We start from the raw sequence: 20,252 nt of genomic DNA, 5'->3' as shown, positions 1-20,252 counted from the left end.
CTTAAGCCTTTGTTCAGGTCCCTGTTCGGGCGCCACCTGCCAGGATCACAGAGGTCCTTGACCTGAAAGGGCTCAGGGCAGGAATGAACAAGACAAGACAAGACACATATGGAGAGGGCCAGCAGGCTGATGACCAACTGGCAAAATTTTATTTTTCTCAGCCAGCTTTATACAAAAGAGGAAGAGACTTAAACATCAAAATCACTCTGACCTAGTTACAACCTTTCTGTTTTCCACCCTGCATTCTTACTGCCAGTGTCCTTGACTAAGTATAAACTTCTCTATACCTTGTCAAACCATGTGCCATTTACACTACTCTTTTCTCTTATCTCTACTTGTATTTTGGTCTCAGATCTACAAATAAAGATATTCAATGCTCATCTTATTGTTTTGCTCAGGTTTCCCCAATTATCTCCTAGGTGGATGACAGTTTTCTTCCTATAACATTTCCTGAGCTCCAGCATAATGAAAACTTTTCTATATCCTTGATACTTAAAGCAGTTTAGCTAGACACAAAATCCATACTATCTTTTAGTTTCTTGAAAATATTGTTCCATTGCTATTTTGCTTTGTTGAGAAGTCTGACAATAATCTGATCTTTCTTTTGTAAGAGATTAGATCTCTTGGCTTACAGAATTTTACTTTACCTTCAAAGTATAGTATTTTGTTAGAATATGTCAGAGTTTATCATTATGGGCCAGTTTTCTAAGCATCAGGGTTGATCCTTTCAAAAGACAGTTTCAGGGACTGGGAATGTAGGTAGAACACTTGCCCAACAAGCACAAGGCATGGGTTTGAGCCCTAGCATGGCAAACAGAGAAATAAAATAAGATAAAGTTTCAGGTCTTTTTTTTTCCTTCAGAAATTTATTTTGAGTAGTTTTAAATTTAACACTGTTCCTTTGTCTTCAAGAGCTCCAATTTTACCCATACTGTCTTTTCTCTGTGTATCTTCGTCTCATTCCTTCTCTTAGTGTGCTTTGCTGTACTATATGTCTAGCCATACCTATTTCCACTTGGATATGTTGTAACTTAGTCTTCCTATCTGTCATGATTCACCTTTTTGTTCATGATTCTGGTATGTTCTCTTTTCACATATGCTTGCTACTTTTTCATTTTGAGTCTGCTTTTAAATTTCTAATCTGTAGTGTTCATTCAAATCCACAATTATTTGTTTAATTTATTAAAAAATTTATGTTAGAATGTTGTGTTATAGTTTACTACTTCATGGCCCAAGACAGCTCTTTTCTGTTGGTCAATGATGTTAAATTTCTTTAGCAAGTACTGTATAGGTGCTGAAAGGGGAAAGTGTGTGGGTTTTTTTTTTCTGAATCTTGAACTTACTTTTTGTATCCAATGGCTGCTGTTCAATCTTTTGCTTCCTGCTTGCTCTTTCCTCTTTTACCCACCCAGCCTCCGAGGGACACCACTCCCTTTCAGGCTGGCTTCATCTCTAGCAGAAGTGATATTCTCACTAAGTCCCACTCATGGTCTAAGTACCTTCCTTGTGATTTCCCACCAGCCACTGCTTTGACCACTGAGTCTCAGACCTGTCTGCAGCATCCTACCCTGCATGAGACTACAGGTAGTCTGCTTTAACTACAGTTCCAAGTTCAGTGAGGGCCTGCGGCAGAAGAAAAATATGGAAGATTTTGCAGGAGTAAGATCACAAAGGACTTTCTATGGAAACTCTGTAAAAATTTGAGCAAGGAATTGAGAAAGTTATAAAGTAAAAAAGGAAGGAAAAAGGAGCTCATCATCTATACAAATACAGGTGGACAACTGAAAGTAAGAATCATAACTTCTCAAATGATGAAAAGTGCTCCAAAACAAAAATGAAATTCAGAATTTGGAAAAGTCTCCTAGAGAAATGACACAATTGCATCAACAAGTGAACTGCAAGAAGACAGGAGAGCCCTATACTGTCGCCTGGGAGACAGCCCAGCCAAGTGGTCTCATGAGCCCGAGTCAGGCAGCTGGTGGGCAGAGCTGAGGGAGGGCACATCCACCAGGCCTGTGAGGGCTTTTTTGGGGTGGGTGGTGGTGAGTTACTCTAGGTGGGTGTGAGAAGGGAGGAGTGATAGAGGAGAAAGGGAAGTCAGGAGATAAGAGCATGCAGGAGGGAGGAGCCTGGCCAGACAGGAAGGTGCCTTGGGAGGGCACCTCACACAGTGCAGTGAGTATGGCAGAAACTGCTGGGAAGGCCAGGGTATAGGACAGATATAGATGGGAGGTCTGGGTGGATAGATGGCAGGGTCAAGGTATGGCGTAGGGTGACTGTGGGTCAGAGCTCAAGGAAGAGTGACCAGAGAGTCAGGACTGAGGCAGAGACTAAGAAAGGGTGTTGTTTTCCCCATTCTGCTAATTTAGGTCCTGAGATTAGCTTTCATTCTGTCTTTGAAAAGAGAAAAGGCATAATTTTTAGTGCCACATCCCAGAGTTTGTGTTATCCTGCCTCCTGGGACACAGGGGAGGAGAGATGCTCTCATGCCCTGGAATACAGGCAGCCTACATATCTTCATGGAAAAGCGCAGAGGCAGCCTCAGGATGGTCCTGGACAGGGCAGGAGCCCTCTGAGGGGTTGCTTGGATCAGGGAAGAAGATGCCTGCTGTTGAGGGCACATCCGAATAGGATCTGAAAGTCTGGGGCAGCAGGAGCAACAGGGGTGCCTGGGTGCAGAATTCATCCTACAGGCCCCCGAGTCTGGGACAAGATTCTCTGTTCAAGTTTGGCGTACCGGGGGAGGAGGGCCTCGTAGACCTGGAGGGGCAGAAACGGCAGTTTATAATGCTTCTTTAACAGCAGTTTATAGTGCAACTTAAATTTTTTTTTTTCTTTTTTAGGTTTTTCGAGACAATGTCTCACTTATGGTATACAGCTGGCCTCAAACTCATGATACTTTCACCTCAGCCTTCCAAGTGCTGGGATTACATCACAGGCTAGAGGTGTGGCTCAAGTGGTAAAACAACTCTTTGCAAGTGCAAAGCTCTGAATACAAACCCTAGTCCCACACACAAAAAAATTAGAATCCCACTTACTTGTAATTTGACTTTTTTCTTGGGCAAAGGAAAGGAAGTATTAATTCACAAAAGAGAAATGCTAAGAGTTCTCAAACTAATAGTTTAAGATTTTTTTTATACTTTCTTTTTATTTATTTTTATTTTACTTTTTTGGGTGGCACTGGAGTTTGAACTCAGGGCCTCACTTTTGCTAGGCAGGTACTCTTACCACTTAAGCCACTCCGCCAGCCCAGTTTAAGATTTTTTAAAACTGTAAATTATGACAAATCAATTTTTGTTATCATTGTCTACAAAAGTTAAAAAATTCTGGTGTGGGGGGAGGGTTAATGAAGGAGATTAAGGTGACAGTACGTGGTAGATGGACTCCATATATATGAAACAGAACTAAGAAACCTCTTGCAACCAGGCGCTGGTGGCTCACACTTGTAATCCTAGCTACTCAGGATGCAGAGATCAGGAGCATCGTGGTTCAAAGCCAGTCTGGGCAAACAGTCGTGAGACTCTATTTCAAGAAATCCCTCACAAAAATAGGGCTGGTAGTGTGGCTCAAGGTGAAGGCCCTGAGATCAAGCCCCAGTACCAGAAAAACAGAAACAAAAAAATACCAAACCTCTTGCAATTGCTTTAAGAGGGGCAGGGAGGGGGTTGAGGGGGAGAGATGATGGGGGCAATGTAAATAATGTACAATATAAGACTAATCAGAATCATCACTGTGAATTCCCTGCCCATATAACAAATATATCCTAATAAAATTTATACAAAAAATTTGGTGAGGATACTTTAGAATGGCTATCCACTACACAGATGGTGAAAGGTGGTATGGTACAACCCTTTTGGAAGTCAACCTGACTTTGTTCCTATTGGGGTACATAGCCTGCATCCTAGTTCTTCTACTTCTGTGAGGCTCTCCTCCTAAGGAAACAATCCTAAAATGCAGGGCCCAAGTCCCTCAGAGGTCTTCCTAGACACCACTAGACATTCGGACTCGTAAGACTGCTATGGACCACACTGCGGCACTCAGAAGAGTACACGGAGATGAGCATGTTGGTACATGCCTGTAATGCCAGCACTTACGAGGCTGGAGCAGGTAGATGGTGAGTTTGAGATCAGCCTAGGCTACATAATGAGTTCCAGGCCAGCCTGGGCCACACAGGGAGTCCCTGTCTCAAACAACAACAACAAAATAAGAAGAGTAGACTGCAGAAATCTCTGCCCACACTATTCTTTAATGGGAGACAACAGAACAGCTTCCTCCCCCTTTCCTTCCATATTATAGCTCAGGTATCCTCTGATTCCTGCCTGTGAACATGGTTGTGTGAAAACATAGTACTTAGAGCAGTTGAAAACATCCTGCAACTAACCATACACAGCACATCTAGAGCTGCACCATCCAGTAAAGCAGCCACAAGCCATGTGCACCTTTGCATTCTTGAAACATGCCTAGAGCTGTGGGTGTAAAATGCACACCGGCCAAGCACCAATGGCTCATACCTGTCATCTTAGCTACTTGGGAGGCAGAGATCGGGGAGGACTACAGTTAGAGGCCAGCCCAGGCAAAAAGTTTGTAAGACCCCATCTCAAACAATGGCTCGGTGATGTGGTACATGCCTGTCATCCCCAGTTATGCAGGGAAGCACAAATAGGAGAATCATGGTCCAGGATAGCCCAGGCATAACGTGAGACCCTATCTCAAAAATAACCAACAGGAAATGGGCTTGGTGGAGTGGCTCAAGTGGTACAGCACCTGCCTAGCAAGCATGAGGCCTCAAGTTCAACCCTCAGAACCACCAAAAAAAAAAAGGAAAAGAACACCAAATTTCAAAAGCTTTAAGCAAAAAAAAAGTGAAATAACGCATTAGCAATTTTTCTAATTGGCTATATGTTAAAATAATATTTTGGGTATATTGGATTAAATAAAATATACTGTTAAAGTTCAAAAAAGTAAAATGAAACAAAAAAATGATAGACATGGCTCACGTTGGGATCTCCTTGCCCATTGCTGACACGGGGAACTCCAGGGACATGACCCAGAGCCCTGAGGTTGAACCACCAAACCAGCACTACCTTCAGACTTCTGTGAGCTCCAGCTCACAGATTATAATCGGGCTTCTTTTGTTACATTTTCAAAAAGTAGGATTTCTCCTTTTAGTTGAGCACATCAAATTTAATGTAGGTGACAAACAGAACCTTACGTTTTTAGAGAAAAAGCCCAAACCAGCTTTCACCAAACAAATGCCACGAGAAAACCTGATGATCTCTCACCTGAGAAGCTCCTGGGCTTGGGGTGGCAGCCAGCCTGGGATCTGGGGCTAACTTCACAACCTCTGAAAATGGTACATCTGTCCCACCTGCAAGGCCTAGAAGGGAAAGGTCATTTCATACCTGTGCTCACTGCAAATGAAGAAGTTAACTGCAAATGAAGAAGTTACCTGGGTGGTAGAATGTTCTAAAACCAGGACTGGGAGTGTAAATCAGTGGCACTATGCATGCTAAGAGGCCCTGGTTTCAATCCCAAGCACCAAAATAGAAACAGAAACAAAAATGTTCTAAAACTGGATTATGGTAATGGCTGTACAACTCAGCAAATTTACAAAAACTCACTGATAACTCAACAAGTTTACTTGAACTGGGTGACTTTTCTGTCATATACTTTGTATATTAATAAAATTATTTAGGAAGACAGGAAAAATTCAGGCACAGGCCTCTCTTTAGCAGAGGCCTCTCCTCCCTCACATTGCTTCTGGCTCTATTGCTCACTATATTCTGGCTACCCTAGTCTTCATAATTTCTTTTTCTTTCTTTTTTTTAAGTTAATTTATTTATTTTTGGTGGTACCTGGGTTCAAACTCAGGGCCTTGCACTTGCCAGACAGATGCTCTACCACTTAAACCACACACCCCCCCTATTTTTCAAGTAGGGTCTCACACTTATGCTTGGGCTGGCCTAGACTCTGACTTATGCTTCCTAGATAGCTAGGATGACAGGCACATACCACTGCACACAGCTTTTTATTGGCTGAGATGGGGTCTCACTAACTTTTTTCAGGGGTTGGCTTAGAACCATGATCCTCCTGAGTAGCTGAGATTTCAGGCATGAGCCCTGACTACACCCTGGTCTTCTTTCAATGTGTTCTGCTTCAGAACCTCTTCACTGTGAGGAATATTCCTTTCCCTCTTCCCTCACCTATTTCCTTCACCTTGGATAAACTGCAGCTAAGAACACCAGTAGTTCAGGAGCCCCTCCCTCACACTGCAGCTCTATTCACCACCTGCTTTTCCTCAAGCCCTTTTCACAGTTTGTGACCATACATATATTCGGGAGGTTCTTTTTTGTTTTGATGGTGCTGGGAATGGACCCCAGGGCCTCCTGCATACTAGGCAGGTGAGGTACACCCAGCCTTGAGTGATTCTATATTCAAGGACCCTCCTTTGCAGAGCTGTAAACTCCATGAGGCCAGAGCCTCTCTGGTCACCACCACAGCCCTGAAGCCAAGCAGACTGCCTGGTATACAGAAAACACTCAACAATTATTCACCAAGCAAACAAGTAACAGACTGGAAAATAGGGAAGGTTGCCATAGGTGGGCAAGAAACAATGAAGAATTCCTAGACAACTTAAGCAGGAGTATCAGACTAAGAACTGCACCAGGACCCAGAGAGAACTAAGAGCCATCCCCTCCAACCCCCTACCCAGGACATGAATTTTCCTGTAAGGATGCTAGAAAATCCCAGCTCAGAGTGTATGGAGGCAGGAGTGCAGGGGTGGTGGGGTAGCCAGCTCTGGTCCAATATCCATACACATTCACATGTGAGGTTCATTCCCAGATCAGTAGAGAAGAAAAGAGCTCCAAACAGAGTGGCTAACAGGACTCAGGGTAGGGGTTGGTGAGCTAGGTGTTAGCTTAGGCTTTGGTTTTGGAGGGCACAACAGGGCAGTACCCCAAGTATTCTTTCTCAACCAAATAAACACAAAGGAAAACAAAACAAAACAAAACCCAAAATGTAATGCAGCAGCACGGCAGTGCAGTCCTAAAGGGTAACTCCTCCCCACTTCTGCAGAAATAGGACTATGATAATAACCCCAGATTCTCACCAGCTACCCCAAAGGCCAGCATTTTCAAAAAAAAAAAAAAAAAAAAAAGCCACTGTATGAGGCTCCTGCTTGAGGCCAGCCCAGGCAAATAGTTTAAGGGCTGGTGGTGGCTCAAGTGTAGAGCATTTACCTAGCAAGTGTGAGTTCCTGAGTTCAAACCCAAGTACTGCCAAAAAAAAAAAAAGGCCAGCATTTTCACAGTTCTCAGGAAAAATATTACGAACTCCAAGTCCTTTCCTTTGGATGGTGAAACCAAGACCTTATTGGGTATGTCAGGCCTCAAAGCTGAATTCTCTCTTAAACAGAGGGCTCAGTGGTAGAGCACTTGCCTAGCATGTGTGAGCTGAGGCTTGATCCCCAGCACTGAAAAAAAAAAAAAAAAGAAGCCAATAAAAACCAGCATAGAGGGCTCGGGCTGTAGCTCAGTGGTAGAGCATTTTCAGGGCATGTATAAAGTCCTGGGTTTGATCTCTAACACCAAAACAAAAATGAGCATAGAAACAAAGGAGGAAGAACCACAGGGAGTTGAAGAAAAAAAGAAAGAAAGAAAGCAAAAGCACAATTTTAAGTATAAATAAAAGGCAATGTAATGTAAAATATAGCTAAAAGCATAATGATAAGTTCCCCAGTGACAATGGTTCAGGAGTGACATGAAGTGAGGTGGTATGGATGAGGTAGAAGGAAGGGGAATAAAAGAGATTAATTCTTTTCTTCCACTTTTTTTTGTGGCAGTAGTGGGGTTTGAACTCAGGTCCCTGTGCTTGCTAGGCAGGAGCTCTACCACTTGAGCCACACCTCAGGCCCTTTTTGCTTACATTATTTTTCAGATAGTGTCTTGTGTTTTTAGCCTAGGGTCAGCTTCAGCCCACAATTCCCCACCTATACCTCCTACAATTACAAGTGTGTACTACCATATCCAGCTTGTTGGGATGGGGGTCTGGCTAACCTTTTGACAGGCCTAGCTTTGAACAGTGAGAAGCTCAATCTCTACCTCATAAGTAGGTGGGATTATAGACATACAACATTATATCAGGCCCTAAGCAGATAGTTCATTTTTTTTTTTTTTTTGTTTTGGTGGGATTAGGGCTTGAATTCAGAGCTTTGTGCTTGCAAAGTGCTCTATCACTTTGTCATACCTCCAGTTCATTTTTACTTTGGTAATTTTGAAGATGAGCTCTTGTGAACTATTTGCCTGGGCTGTCCTCAAATCTCGATCCTCCCAATCTCAGCTTCCCAATTAGCTATGATTACAGGTATGAGCCACCAGCACCCAGCTCCAAGAGTTCTTGTGTTTTTAATTTCTGTAGTACTGGGGTTTGAACTCAGGGCCTCATGCTTGCTAGGCAGACGCTCTACTACTTGAGCCACTCCACCAGTCCATCAAGAGATTAATTCTTAAGAAAAGTACATGTTCTTTATTCATGTTTAACATTGAAAGAAAAATTAAGTTTAAATAATTGTGTTGAGAAGTTAAGGGGAAGCAGGCAAAGAATGGAACTACAGGGAAAAAAGGCAAAGTCCCTGAGGTCCATGGCCGCCAGGAGCTCTCTGGCAGGAAGAGGACAAGCAAGTTGGTCCAAACTGAGGAGCAGTGTCCTCACGGGCCCATGACACACTCCCTGCAGAGCTCCCTGGATTGGGTGCCCTATAGTGTCTTCAGAGCATGGGCCTCCAGGGAGCTGTCCGGGGTCCTGGATTGCTTGGGTCTAAGTTCTGCTTTTGCTTAGAAGTCAATTGTGGATGTCACCCACCTCTCCTGCCCACCAGCTGTCCAGACCCACAGCCACATGCCCTCAAGCATGGCCTGTGTCCCTCTGCACAGCCTGACTGACCAAGCCTCATTCAGTTTGGATCCTGCGTCCCTTTCCCCACTTTAAGTAGAGAACAAAGGAACAAAGGGTGTGCGTTTGTTCTTCCCTGCTGGTATAGGGAGAGAAATGAGGACGAAGTGCTCTAGTCACAATGTCTCCCAAGACTGGGAACACCTTATTGTTCTCTTTTTAGCCCAGCTAGGGCCCCAGATGTGTTCAGAACAGCTGTGGCCTATCATCAACCTACCGTGGAAAGCTCTGTATGCTGAGCCCACACAGGCCGAGTTGGCAGTGTCTATGACGTATACTGGGGCCCCAAACACATCTGCAAGCACCTGGGAAGGACACAGAGGTTGCACAGTGCTGAGTTACTCCTCAGAGTGAACAAGGACATTTTAGGGTGCATCTCCCAGGCTCTGCTTTCCTTCCTCATGTCTTCTGATCCCTTCTATTCCAACACTGTTACCTTAAAAGAAGGACACTTGGCCATGCTTCCCTTGTGATAAAAAGCAGCCTGAGCTGGGTAAATTTCCTAGTGAAGAGCCTTAGCTCTCTAGGCTGCCAATGTGCTTTTTTAACCATTTCATTATTTAGTTATTAATATTATTATTGTGTTTGCAGTGCTGGGGATTGAACCCAGGGCCTTGCACATGCTAGACAAGTGCTTTATCACTGAACTACACCCCCAACCCTTAGTTATTTTATCAAAGACAAGGAAGAAGATATAGAAAGTCTGCTCACTGAATGCCACTGACCTACATCTGGGGACAGATAGACATCAAACTCCTATTAATAAGCTCAAACTAAAAAGCGCCTGTCTTAGGGGGAAATGATGAAGCTTTTCATTTCAGACCAAAAAATAAACTGCGTAAGTATAGAATGGGGGACTGGTACTAAGAAGAGTTCACACGGGTGGGTGTTCTTAATTGTGGTAGATGTCACTGTCGCCCAACTAGGACCACCTTTATGGAACCATGAGAATCCCCACCCAGCTGCTGTGAGTATTGGAGACTAATGACTCACGCACTTCCTCCTTATGAGAATTACTCTTGGCTGAACAGAGGTAACATCCACCCTTCCCCAGGGAAGTCAGTTGGTCCTCTTGCTCAATGCAGAACCAGCTCTGAACTTAATTCATGCTCTAGAGTTACAAGGCAACAGAGCTGGCTTCCTGGAGAGTGTGAGCCATGGGCTCCCTATTCCTGTAGGGGACATCCTTCCTGTTGAGTCTCTGGCTCTTTGATGTAATAGGCATGGAAGATGTCATGGTGGAGGGTCACTACCAGCACCTACCTGTAAGATGTCTCTATTATGAGATGCCCCTCCGGTAGCCAAAATCTTTGTCTTGGGCACTGCAAGAGAGAAAAAAAATGAAATGTCTTTGGCAATTTCCTCAAAACAGAAAGGCTGCTCTTTAGTTCTTCAGTCACAGAGGGCTTGTGTTGTAGAACCACCATGGAAAGTTCTAATTTAATAAGCAGAAAGATACTACCCAGAAATACAACCCTACCAATTCAGAGTAATATGCAAAGAAACAGAATAGAGTTAAAGACAGAGGAAAGAAAAATGTGTCAGGTTCAACTTGTTCTTTGTGTCAGCCCTGTAATCTTTCATTTATCCCTGAGCTCCAGCTCCTTGGAGACAGGTGTTTAGATGCTCTCTGAACATTCATTGCTACTGAAATGAGGTGATGTTGCTTCCAGTCCCTTTCAGTGGGCCTAGCTATGAAATACCAGAGTATATGTAAGTCTGTGTCTGTCTGTCTGTCTGTCTGCCTCTCTCTCTCTCTCTCTCAAAGGTTAAGAAGGTAGTTTGAAGGAATATCAGAACAGATAAAGTTGAAAACTACTGTCTTTTAAGAAATGAAACAATGAAAACAAATGTTATATGAATAAAGTTAACATCTAAACTTTTTAAATGCATAAATCAGAAAATAACACAGAATGGGAATAAACTCAGGTTTCAATGTGAAAATATAGAAAAGGAAAAAAAGAACTCAAATGAAGTAGAAGGAATTATTATTTTTTAGATTTTATTATTTTTCTGGTGACAGGATTTCACTATGTTGCCAAGACTGGGCTCAAACTCCCAATCTTCCTGCCTAGATTATAAGCGTGTGCCACTATGCCTGCCTGAGGAAGGAATCATAATTTTAAAGGTAAAAGTAGGGGTGGTTGCAGCTCAGTGATAGAGCACTTGCTTAGCATTCATGAGGCCTGGTTCCACCCCTAGCACTTCAAAAAGAAAAAAAAAAAAAGATAAAACTGGAAATTAAGAAAAGAGAACACCAAACAAGAAATTGACATTGCTTAATAAAATACATAAAGTTTTGCCTAATATATTGAAGGTTTAAAAAAAAATCCACAAGAATAAACTAGAGCAGAAACATGGTGTAGGCGATGGAATGAGATGGTGAAAGCCAAGGCCTTGACCCCCAGGTTCTGGAATGAAGCCTTTAGTACTAGAAGAAGCAGAGGCAGGAGTCAGAGACAGAGACAGCCCCAGGCATCAATTTACATTTTAAAGACACCCCTTGGCAGGCTAAAGAAGAGACCCAGAGACCAAGAACAGTGGGGAAGCAGAGGCAGCAGGCCTATTGTGCAATGAGGTGGCTTGCACTGCAGTTGTCTCACTGCAGAAGACAGAAAGGGGCAGGGCCAAAGGCATGGCTGGGCTTCTCTTTAGCTAACAGCCAAGGCTGGGTTCCTATTTGGGCAAAGTCCTGCGTGGACCCAGGAGAGGGAAGAATCTTCAAAGAGCTCTAGAATCTGAAAAGACACAGCAAGCCCTCTGTCCAGCTACATACAGGTGCAGATAGACAGTCCAGACTACAGAGATGACAACTGAGTGGAGGCCAGAACCAGGCCTCTCTGTGGATCGTGTGCAGTGCCAGGAGGCCCCCAACACTGCTGCAGACATATGCCATAGCAAAGGGAAGCTTAGTCCAGCTCTTCCAGGGACCAAGTCCCACAAAGCTACTCATACCCAACATGCCAATGGTCCCCTGACAAAAGGACTATCTTTCAAAGCTTAAAGATTTATTACATCCAGTTTCAGAAAGGCTGAGGGGAAAACAGTATAAATGGGATGTCAACCAACAATTCAGTTTGGACAGCAATTTGCCTATACTCATAACTCAACATTGCTTCCACCATCAGCCTTCCAGAAAAATTCAGACATACACACAAAGAATATGCACAGGAATGTGCACTGCAACATTCAGTAAAGAAAAAAAAAAAGGCAGCACCTTGATAAAATAATTTAGCAAATCTCATACTATAACAATGAAAAACAACAAAGCATAGATTTGTGTGTACTGTTATAGACAGAATAAAACCTAACAGCAGAAATGTTAAAAAATAACACACAGCTGAGGTATAGCTCAAGAGGTAGAGTGCCTGCCTAGCAAGCACAAGGCCCTGAGTTCAACCCCTAGTACAGCAAAAAATAAGGAAATAAGTAATAAAAATAAATAAATAAACAAACCCATACACTATATATATATATATTCTATATATATTTCCTATGATAGAATCATATGAAACCACCATTTTTGCAAGTCAAGACTGCTGGAAAATTAGCAATTCCATATAGTTCTGTAACAGGTACTTAGAAACTGCTTTTGCTAAAAGGCACTAACTCACAAGTTAACTAAAAGGATTAAACACCTGACATTCCTGCCTCCATTTTGCCTCTGTCTCCTTTGCTCTGAGCCTCTCTTTCCTACAGTCAGCCTGAATGCTGGGAATGGCAGGACTGATCCATATCATCTTTAAGACAAGGGACCAAAACTACTCATAGAACAGACCACTCCCCATATGAGGACAATTACCTATAATGATGAGGCTGTACCCTGGAGCAGGAGTAATCATCTCATAGGGACCAGATTGCAACCCTCAAGTGATGACAACAATAACAAACCTCTCTGGAATCCCCAGCAAAACCAGAACTGAGATAATGATCTGCCAGGCCATATTTACCTAGAACTGCATAATTGTAAGTACCTCTCACCCCTTGCCCTTGTTACCGAGTTTAAGTAACCCTAATGTTATAACGCTCAGGGCTGGGGCATGGCTCAAGTGGCAGGGCGCCTGCCTAGCAAACATGAGGCCCTGAATTGAAACTCAGTACTGGGGGGAAAAAAAAAAAAAACACTAGGATGATCAATACATCTCCTATCATGTGCCTGCACCCATATCTGGGTGTGTATTACCCTTTCCATAGGCCCATGCCTTGTCTATGAGGCACGTCTGTCCTTTTGCTTGACCTCCTGGATAAATTTGTGTCTATCCCTTGTCTGTGTCTTGGCCTGAAATTCTTATTCCACAATCACAGGCAAGAATCTAAAGGGCTTTCGAAGATCCCTCTTTTTTCCTTCTTTTCAGGGGACCTCCTTAAGACTCTCTCACCGCTGCAGACAGTTCAACCTAAAATAAGGTTACAGGAAATAGTCTGGAAGGAAGGAATTGAGACTGGGAAGCACATGAAGGGAGGCATTTGGCTTTTATTCCCTATTTCTGTTTTGCATGAATCTTTCACAACAAAGAGACATTCATTTATTACGTGAGTATTTAAAAATGAAATGTGTTTTAAGACCCTGCTGTTTTCCATCCAGCACCTTGACTCTGTCCAAGAGAAGGCATTTCCAAGCTTTCCCTATCTTTCCCCATCTTGATGATTAAGAAAGTACCTGGGAAGGCAGGCGCCAGTGGTTTACATCTATAATCTTAGCAACTGGGAGGCAGAGATCAGGAGGATCAAGGCTAAAGGCCAGCCTGTGCAAAAATGAGACCCTATCTCAAAAGTACCCAACACACACAACAACAACAAAAAAAGTGGGGGTCGGGGGCTGGTGGCGTAGGTGAAGCAGTAAATTGCCTGCCTAGCAAGTGTGAGACCCTGAATTCAAACGCCAATACCACCCCCTCCCCCCTAAAAAAGAAAGAACCTGGGAAGAGGGAAGGAATGCCAGCGTCCTAGGAAACAAAATGTATCTAGATGTTCTAGATTCCAGGCTGGAAACTTAAAAACACCGTTGAAGCTGACATAGCAAGTGACCTGGCCCTGATGTGTAGCACCACGAAGAGGTATCTGTATCTGACACATTTTGGAGTTTGTATGTGTCCTTCACATGTACAAGGGAAACAGGACATAAAAAAATAAACTCCTTATTGTGAAATATCCCTTATAGGCTCATGTACTGAAACCTAGGTTCCCAGCTGGCAGTCCTTATTTTAAGAGGTTCTGAGAACTTTCAGAGGTAGAGGAAGCAGATCACTGGTGTGGGTCGCCGGGGTGTCTTCTGTCTCGCTCTCTGTTTCATGTCTGCAGTGAGGTGAAGATGCTCCTCCACCACAAGCTCCCACTGCCATGATGTTCTGCCCAACAGCCTGGGGCCCAGCAACCACAGACTGAAATGTTGGGCCAAAATAAATTCTTCCCCTTAAGTTGTTTAGGTATTTGGGTCACAGTGACAAAAAGCTAACTAATACACCCCTGAAGGGGACTGGAGGAAAATGTCACCAAATGGCACAAGTAACTTTATTTTTTGAACTTGCTATTACAAAGTTTTATTGCTCTGTTCATTTATTTTGGAGTCAGGGTCTCACTTTGTAGCCCAGGCTGACCTCAAACTCCCGATCTTCCTGCCTTAGCCTCCCAATTGCTGGGATTACAGGTGTGCACCACCACATGTTCTTAAGGAAAATAGCCAGATGGCTTTATTGCTTTTACAAGAAACTGAAACAAAATGAAATATAAGGGCTGCAGGTGTGGCTCAAGTGATAAGAGTGCCTGTCTAGCAAGCACAAAGCTGTAAGTTCAAACTCCAGTGTCACCAAAAAAAGAAAATGAAATACACAGAAATACAAGCCAAAATTCAAAACAAAACGAACATGGTTTATGAGGTCAATCTCGCTGGGAACCTGCTTCTGATGATGTGCGTAAACATTAAGGGAGTGACTATTCCTTAGAGAGGATCAGCACAGTGGTTAAGAATCCAGAGTCTGGTGTAAGACTAGCTTGGTTCAGACTCTGACTCTGATATCCTTGGGGAAGTTGCTTAACTGCCGAGATTCATAAATAGGTGGGTAGAAGACCAGTCTGACCTCAAAGAAACTGTTAATGAGGATAAGGTGCTAAGGAACCAAGCCAAGCACACACAGTAGGTGTTCAACAAATGCTAGCAGCTATTATTATCACAACTATCATTCTAACCCAAAGTGCCTCTTTATTCTTAGACACTATTAAAACTGTTTTTTTTTTTTTTTTGAGGGCAGGGGAGACTGGGGTTTGAACTCAGGGCTTAAGAAGGCACTCTATTGCTTAGGCCCCACCTCCAGTCTATTTTGCTCTGGTTATTTTGGAGATGGGGTCTCTCGAGCTATTTGCCTGGGCTGGCCTCAAGACTCAATCCTCTTGATCTCAGCCTCCCAAGGATTACAGGCATGAGCCACAAGCACCTAGCTTAGAAACTGTTAAACTGAATGAGGAGCTAGGTGTGGTGGGTCCCACCTATAATCCTAGCTACTCCAGAGGCAAAGATAAGGACGATCACAATTTGAAGCCAGCCCCAGGCAAATGGTTCTCAAGATCATATCTTGAAAATATCCAACACAAAAAAGGGCTGGAGAGTGGCTCAAGTGGTAGATTGCCTACCAGCACACATGTAGATCTGAGTTCAAACCCCAATCCCATAAAAAAAAAAAAATGAATGAAGGCTGAGGGCATGGCTCACATGGTAAAGCCCTCGCTATAACCACAGTACTGAAAAAACAAACAAAAACAACTTGAATGAGATGACAACTGACCAAGAACAAAACTTGAGCTGGCTATGCACATAGCATCCTGGAGAATGATGCTTCATGGGTGTTGTGACCCTTTCTGTTTCCAAGCACATTCATTTATGAGATCTTGTTTGAGAGCTAGGGATGTAGCTGAGTACTTGACTAGCATGCACGAGGCTCTGGAATTAATCCCCATCACTGCAAGAAAGATCTTTTTTTTTTTTTTTTTGAGAGGAACCCAGCAGAGTTCACAAGACAAGTCTGATTCCGCTTTTAGGCTTAGTAAGAGGGTAAGTTATTATGCTGTTTTGTATAAGAAGTCAGGAAATGCTTGTTTTAATAATCACATTAGCCCATCCTGAGCCTATGGCCAACTTCTATGCCCTGCCTCTTCCTGCACCCTGGGCTGTTAGGAATGGCCTTCCCTCCCCAAATGTCACATCTTAGCAGGCCAAGGACTCCTGCCAGGTACTCAGCACCAACTTCTCTGCACCACTCACCCAATCTCATTTCTCAGGGAATTCTAAAGGCTTTGGAGACCTGTGGGGAATTTCTTTCTATACTTTCAGGGGAATGGCAATGCATATATCCTACTCCTTTTGTTTAAGATTTATATTGACCTAGAACATGTGTCCTGAAAAATGTACACATCACAAGCCTATATAGCATGATAAATCTTCATAAACTAAACACATCCTTGTAACATGACAAAGAACATCACCAGCACTCTCAGACCCCCTCTCAGGCCTCCTTCTGAAAGGTAATCACTAATTATTCTGACTTCCAACAATAGCCAACAGTTTGTCTGTTTTGAGCTTTATATAAACAGGAACATGCCACCTGTACTTTTATGTTTGGCTTCCTCTGCTCAATGTTACATTTGTAAGAGTCACCCATTTTGTTGGGTGCAATTGAGGCTGGTTCATTTTCATGTCTGTGTGGCATCTGTCATTATACCACAATAACATTTATCCTGTCTGCTATTGACAGGCACCAGATTGCTTCCATTGTGGAGCTATTAAGCACAGACCACAATGAATGTTCTCATGTGAACACATGTATACATTTCCGCTGTGTATTTAAGCAGAAGTAAGACTGCTGGCAAGCTATATTTTCAGCTTCAATAGATGGTGTCTAACAGGTTTTCCAAGATATTTACCCCATGCTTATTTTTATAGTGTCCTTTCACATGGTTGGTTCAAAGATGTAATAAAATATACCCTATGTAGAATGTGAACTACCTATTTAAAAGGCTATTTAAGGGGCACCTCAGGCAAAGAAGCGTCACACATTTTCAACCTTTGCCAGTGACAATAGCTGCTGCTGAGAGGGACAAATACATCTCAGAAGCTGGACTCTAGGATTGGCTGATCCAGCCTCCTTGCAGACCCCAGAGTAGTCCAACACAATCAGTAGAACCACTGGTCTCCTGGAGCTACATGTTCCATAGCTCAAGTTCTCAGGAATCCCTTTTTCTTCCTATTTGCCTCCCACTGTGTCTTGGTCTGTGCCCTCTCTGTGTCAGTACTCTGAGTTGAGACAGTGGTGCTGCATCTTCACTCTTCCCAGTCTAGTCATGGCCCCAGACCACTGCCCTCTCTCTCTGCCCATAACCTCAGGGTCCAGAGTTCAGAATGTTTACTCTGTGGCTAAGAGCTCAGGGTTACAGGAAGACCTCTCTCAAGTCCTATAACTTCTAGCCAAGAGATCAGGTGATGGGGGCAGAGCTGAAAATTAGACACCCTCCCTCCCCTTCCACACCTGCCCACAGGTGCCAAGTTGACTTACTTTCTTGCCCCACCACCAGGACCAAGCTCCATCTTCTGCCTGCCCCAAGTTCCCTGTACTACAACCTTAAGACACTGCCCCCTAGCTTGGGCTCTTAACCCAGAATACACCCTGCCAGCCGCTCACTTACTGACTCGATAGCCAAGGCCTTCTGCATGAATCCTCTTGGCCATGAATTGTCCTTCAATCAATGCTCGAATCTCCACATCCCTGGGGAATGCCGAGACCTGTCTCCAGAAGATAGGCACAGAGTGAGGAAGTCTCGTTGTTCGTTTCTGTGTGTGAGTGATCTTTTTCCACAACAGCCCATATCTGGAACTCAGAGCTATCACACATACTCTCAAACATGTCAGTCATAACCACAAATTTACAGCCTCATTTTTACTACTTTGCAGGGGAGGAGGAAAGGTTTAGAGGGATAATGGCACTCAGTCTCAAGCAGCCGAGGGTTCAAGTTCTAACTTTAATATTCAGGTCTATGACACTGACTACATTGCTGAGCGATATTATCTTCCTTAACAAAACAGAAGTAATAGCAGCACCTATTTTTTAAGGTTGTCATAATGACCAAATTAGATGACAGAGCCTGGAATATAGAGTTGATACTTGATAAGTGACAGCCACGAGCCTATGCTGAGAACTCACTGCTATGAGGTGTCCTTCAAGCTACCACTGATAGGTGTCACCCCCCAGGAAGGCCCTGCTTCTCCAGTACCTAAAATCAAGGCTAGTACCTGCTACTCCAGTAGCAGCTCCTATGCGCTAACCTTTTTATCTACTTGCAGGTAGGTAAATTATTTCCTCACCTGGAAGCCTGTCCCATGCTTCCCATGGTGAGATCCTTCCCATCCTTCTTCAGGTGTCAGCCAAAGGCCCTTTCTCTGAGAGGTCCACATTGGTCATCCCACTTAGACAAGACCCCCGCCCATATACTATTCCTTCCTATAGCACTTGGTTCTCTCCTTTCCCAGCCATATCACACTGTTGTCCCATATGGGTTCATTCACTTGCTTTCTGTCCATCTTCCTCTGGAGTCTGGGCTCCACAGAGCAGGGACCACTTGTGTCTTGCTCTCCTTTGTGTCCCAGTGCCTGATACCAATCATATCTATCTACTGAGGGAATGAATAAATGAAGAACACTACCTTCTCCCTGATAAACCTAGACTGATATACATAAAAAAGAGCAGATCTCTCTCCAGACTGAAACCTAACTGACTTCATCTGAGAACCAAAATGAACTCCCTACACTTTATCCAAAATGTTCTATTTAAACCCTATATATGCAATGCCACCACCAACCATCTAATGCAAGGCCAACCTGACTGCTACAGTGACCAGACAGAGCATCTTGCAGAAGCTCCCTAACATTCACTGGGGTTCACAAACATCTCTCAGTTCAAACCAAAATGTGGTGACAACTCTGTAATAACTTTTAGAAAGTCAAATTCCAAGCCCAAGAATTGACTGGATCTCCTGGGAAGGGCCATGTGGTGTAAGAGTAAAAGAACAACAGCTACGAGCCAGAGAAGATTGGGGTTTGAGCCTGCTCTGCCACTTGTGATATTATGACTTTGGGCAAGACATTAAGTCTGAGCCTTAATTTCTCCATCTGTAAAAGGGGCTAATCATGCCTACCTTGCAGGATTGCTTTGAGAAGCAAATAAAGAAAAGCAATGAGCAGAAAGCCATGAGCCCAGTGCCTGGTACCAAACAGCGTTCAATAAATGCCAGTGTCTCCTGGTCCCAGAGGCTCTTTCCACCAGCAAGAAACTCTTGACCTCAAGGTCTGAGAGATGTTGTTAGATGCAAGCATCAAGGAATAAACTCTGTGATACACAGGAAGCAGACATTAGCTCCTGGAGAAAGGAAGGCATCTTAGACCCTGCTGACTCCCCAGCCCCTAGAATGAACCCTGGCATATTCAAAGTGTTTGTTTCACCAGTGGATGAGTGAAGTCCCTAAAAGCAGGATAATTTGATAGGCAACTGTTAAATGCTCAATGCAGTCAATATATCTCCAATACCAAAAACATACGTACCTCATGGCTTTCTGGATTAAATCTATGATGCCCAATAATCTCAGGGGTAATCTCCATAACATCAAAATAAAAGCCTGAAACAAAACCAGGAAGATATTAGCTGTCAGGTGTCAAAAACAAAGAACAGCTTCTCTGCAGACTGAGAAAAGAGCAAAGTGAAGTTACTTACATCTGTTTCCCAGGCCTCCTATCATCCCCCCAGAGAAGCCCTGTGAATAGACTCATTTCTTTCTCTCCAACAGGACACAAGGGACCTGGAAAGGCTTGGGCCAGATTTTCTTAGAGGCAACTCTTCCTACTCCACAGGCATGGAAGCAGTTGCTCTACCAATCCTAAAATATCAACCCAGGTCTGCTCAGGCCCGTCTGGTGCTGGGTACTTTTCCTAACAAAACCTTGTGTCTGGGGCAGAAAGTTGTGCATAAGGAAGCATCAGGATAGAGGAGATATTATTGCTGCCATCTCTGATGCTGTCACCAGGGGCTTCGAGGAGATAGAAGATACAGCTCTGACCTGACTTTCTACTTGGTACCTGGATCAACAGCCAAGAGCAGCCTCATGGCCGCACCCTGGGTCAGAACATGGGCTCCCACACCAGCTTGTGAGGCTTGTGGAGTAGAAGTATAGACAGACACCCCTCCCTTCTTCATGGTCCTCCTTTCCCCAGTTCATGTTAACCCAGGCCCTTCCCCTCTAGCAGGCAGTCATTGCCCCTTCAC

General features: G+C 43.7%; 1 protein-coding gene across 3 annotated transcripts in view; it reads right to left on the bottom strand.

Annotated features, from left to right (window-relative positions):
* Xylb (xylulokinase) overlaps nt 1-20,252 on the bottom strand; it is a 38,976-nt gene continuing 18,724 nt past the window's right edge. For all 3 annotated transcript variants that reach the window (XM_074059841.1, XM_074059843.1, XM_074059842.1), the window contains 6 exons: nt 19,535-19,608; nt 17,626-17,722; nt 10,216-10,274; nt 9,170-9,257; nt 5,283-5,377; nt 1-2,760 (listed from right to left, as the gene is read on the bottom strand). In XM_074059841.1, coding sequence (XP_073915942.1) covers nt 2,683-2,760; nt 5,283-5,377; nt 9,170-9,257; nt 10,216-10,274; nt 17,626-17,722; nt 19,535-19,608 — 491 coding nt within the window. In that variant the 3' untranslated portion in view covers nt 1-2,682. The remainder of the gene's footprint in view (nt 2,761-5,282; nt 5,378-9,169; nt 9,258-10,215; nt 10,275-17,625; nt 17,723-19,534; nt 19,609-20,252) is intronic.

Source organism: Castor canadensis, chromosome 17 (genome assembly GCF_047511655.1).
Source record: "Castor canadensis chromosome 17, mCasCan1.hap1v2, whole genome shotgun sequence".
NCBI lineage: Eukaryota > Metazoa > Chordata > Mammalia > Rodentia > Castoridae > Castor > Castor canadensis.
This window is presented reverse-complemented; position numbering and strand designations above follow the sequence as displayed.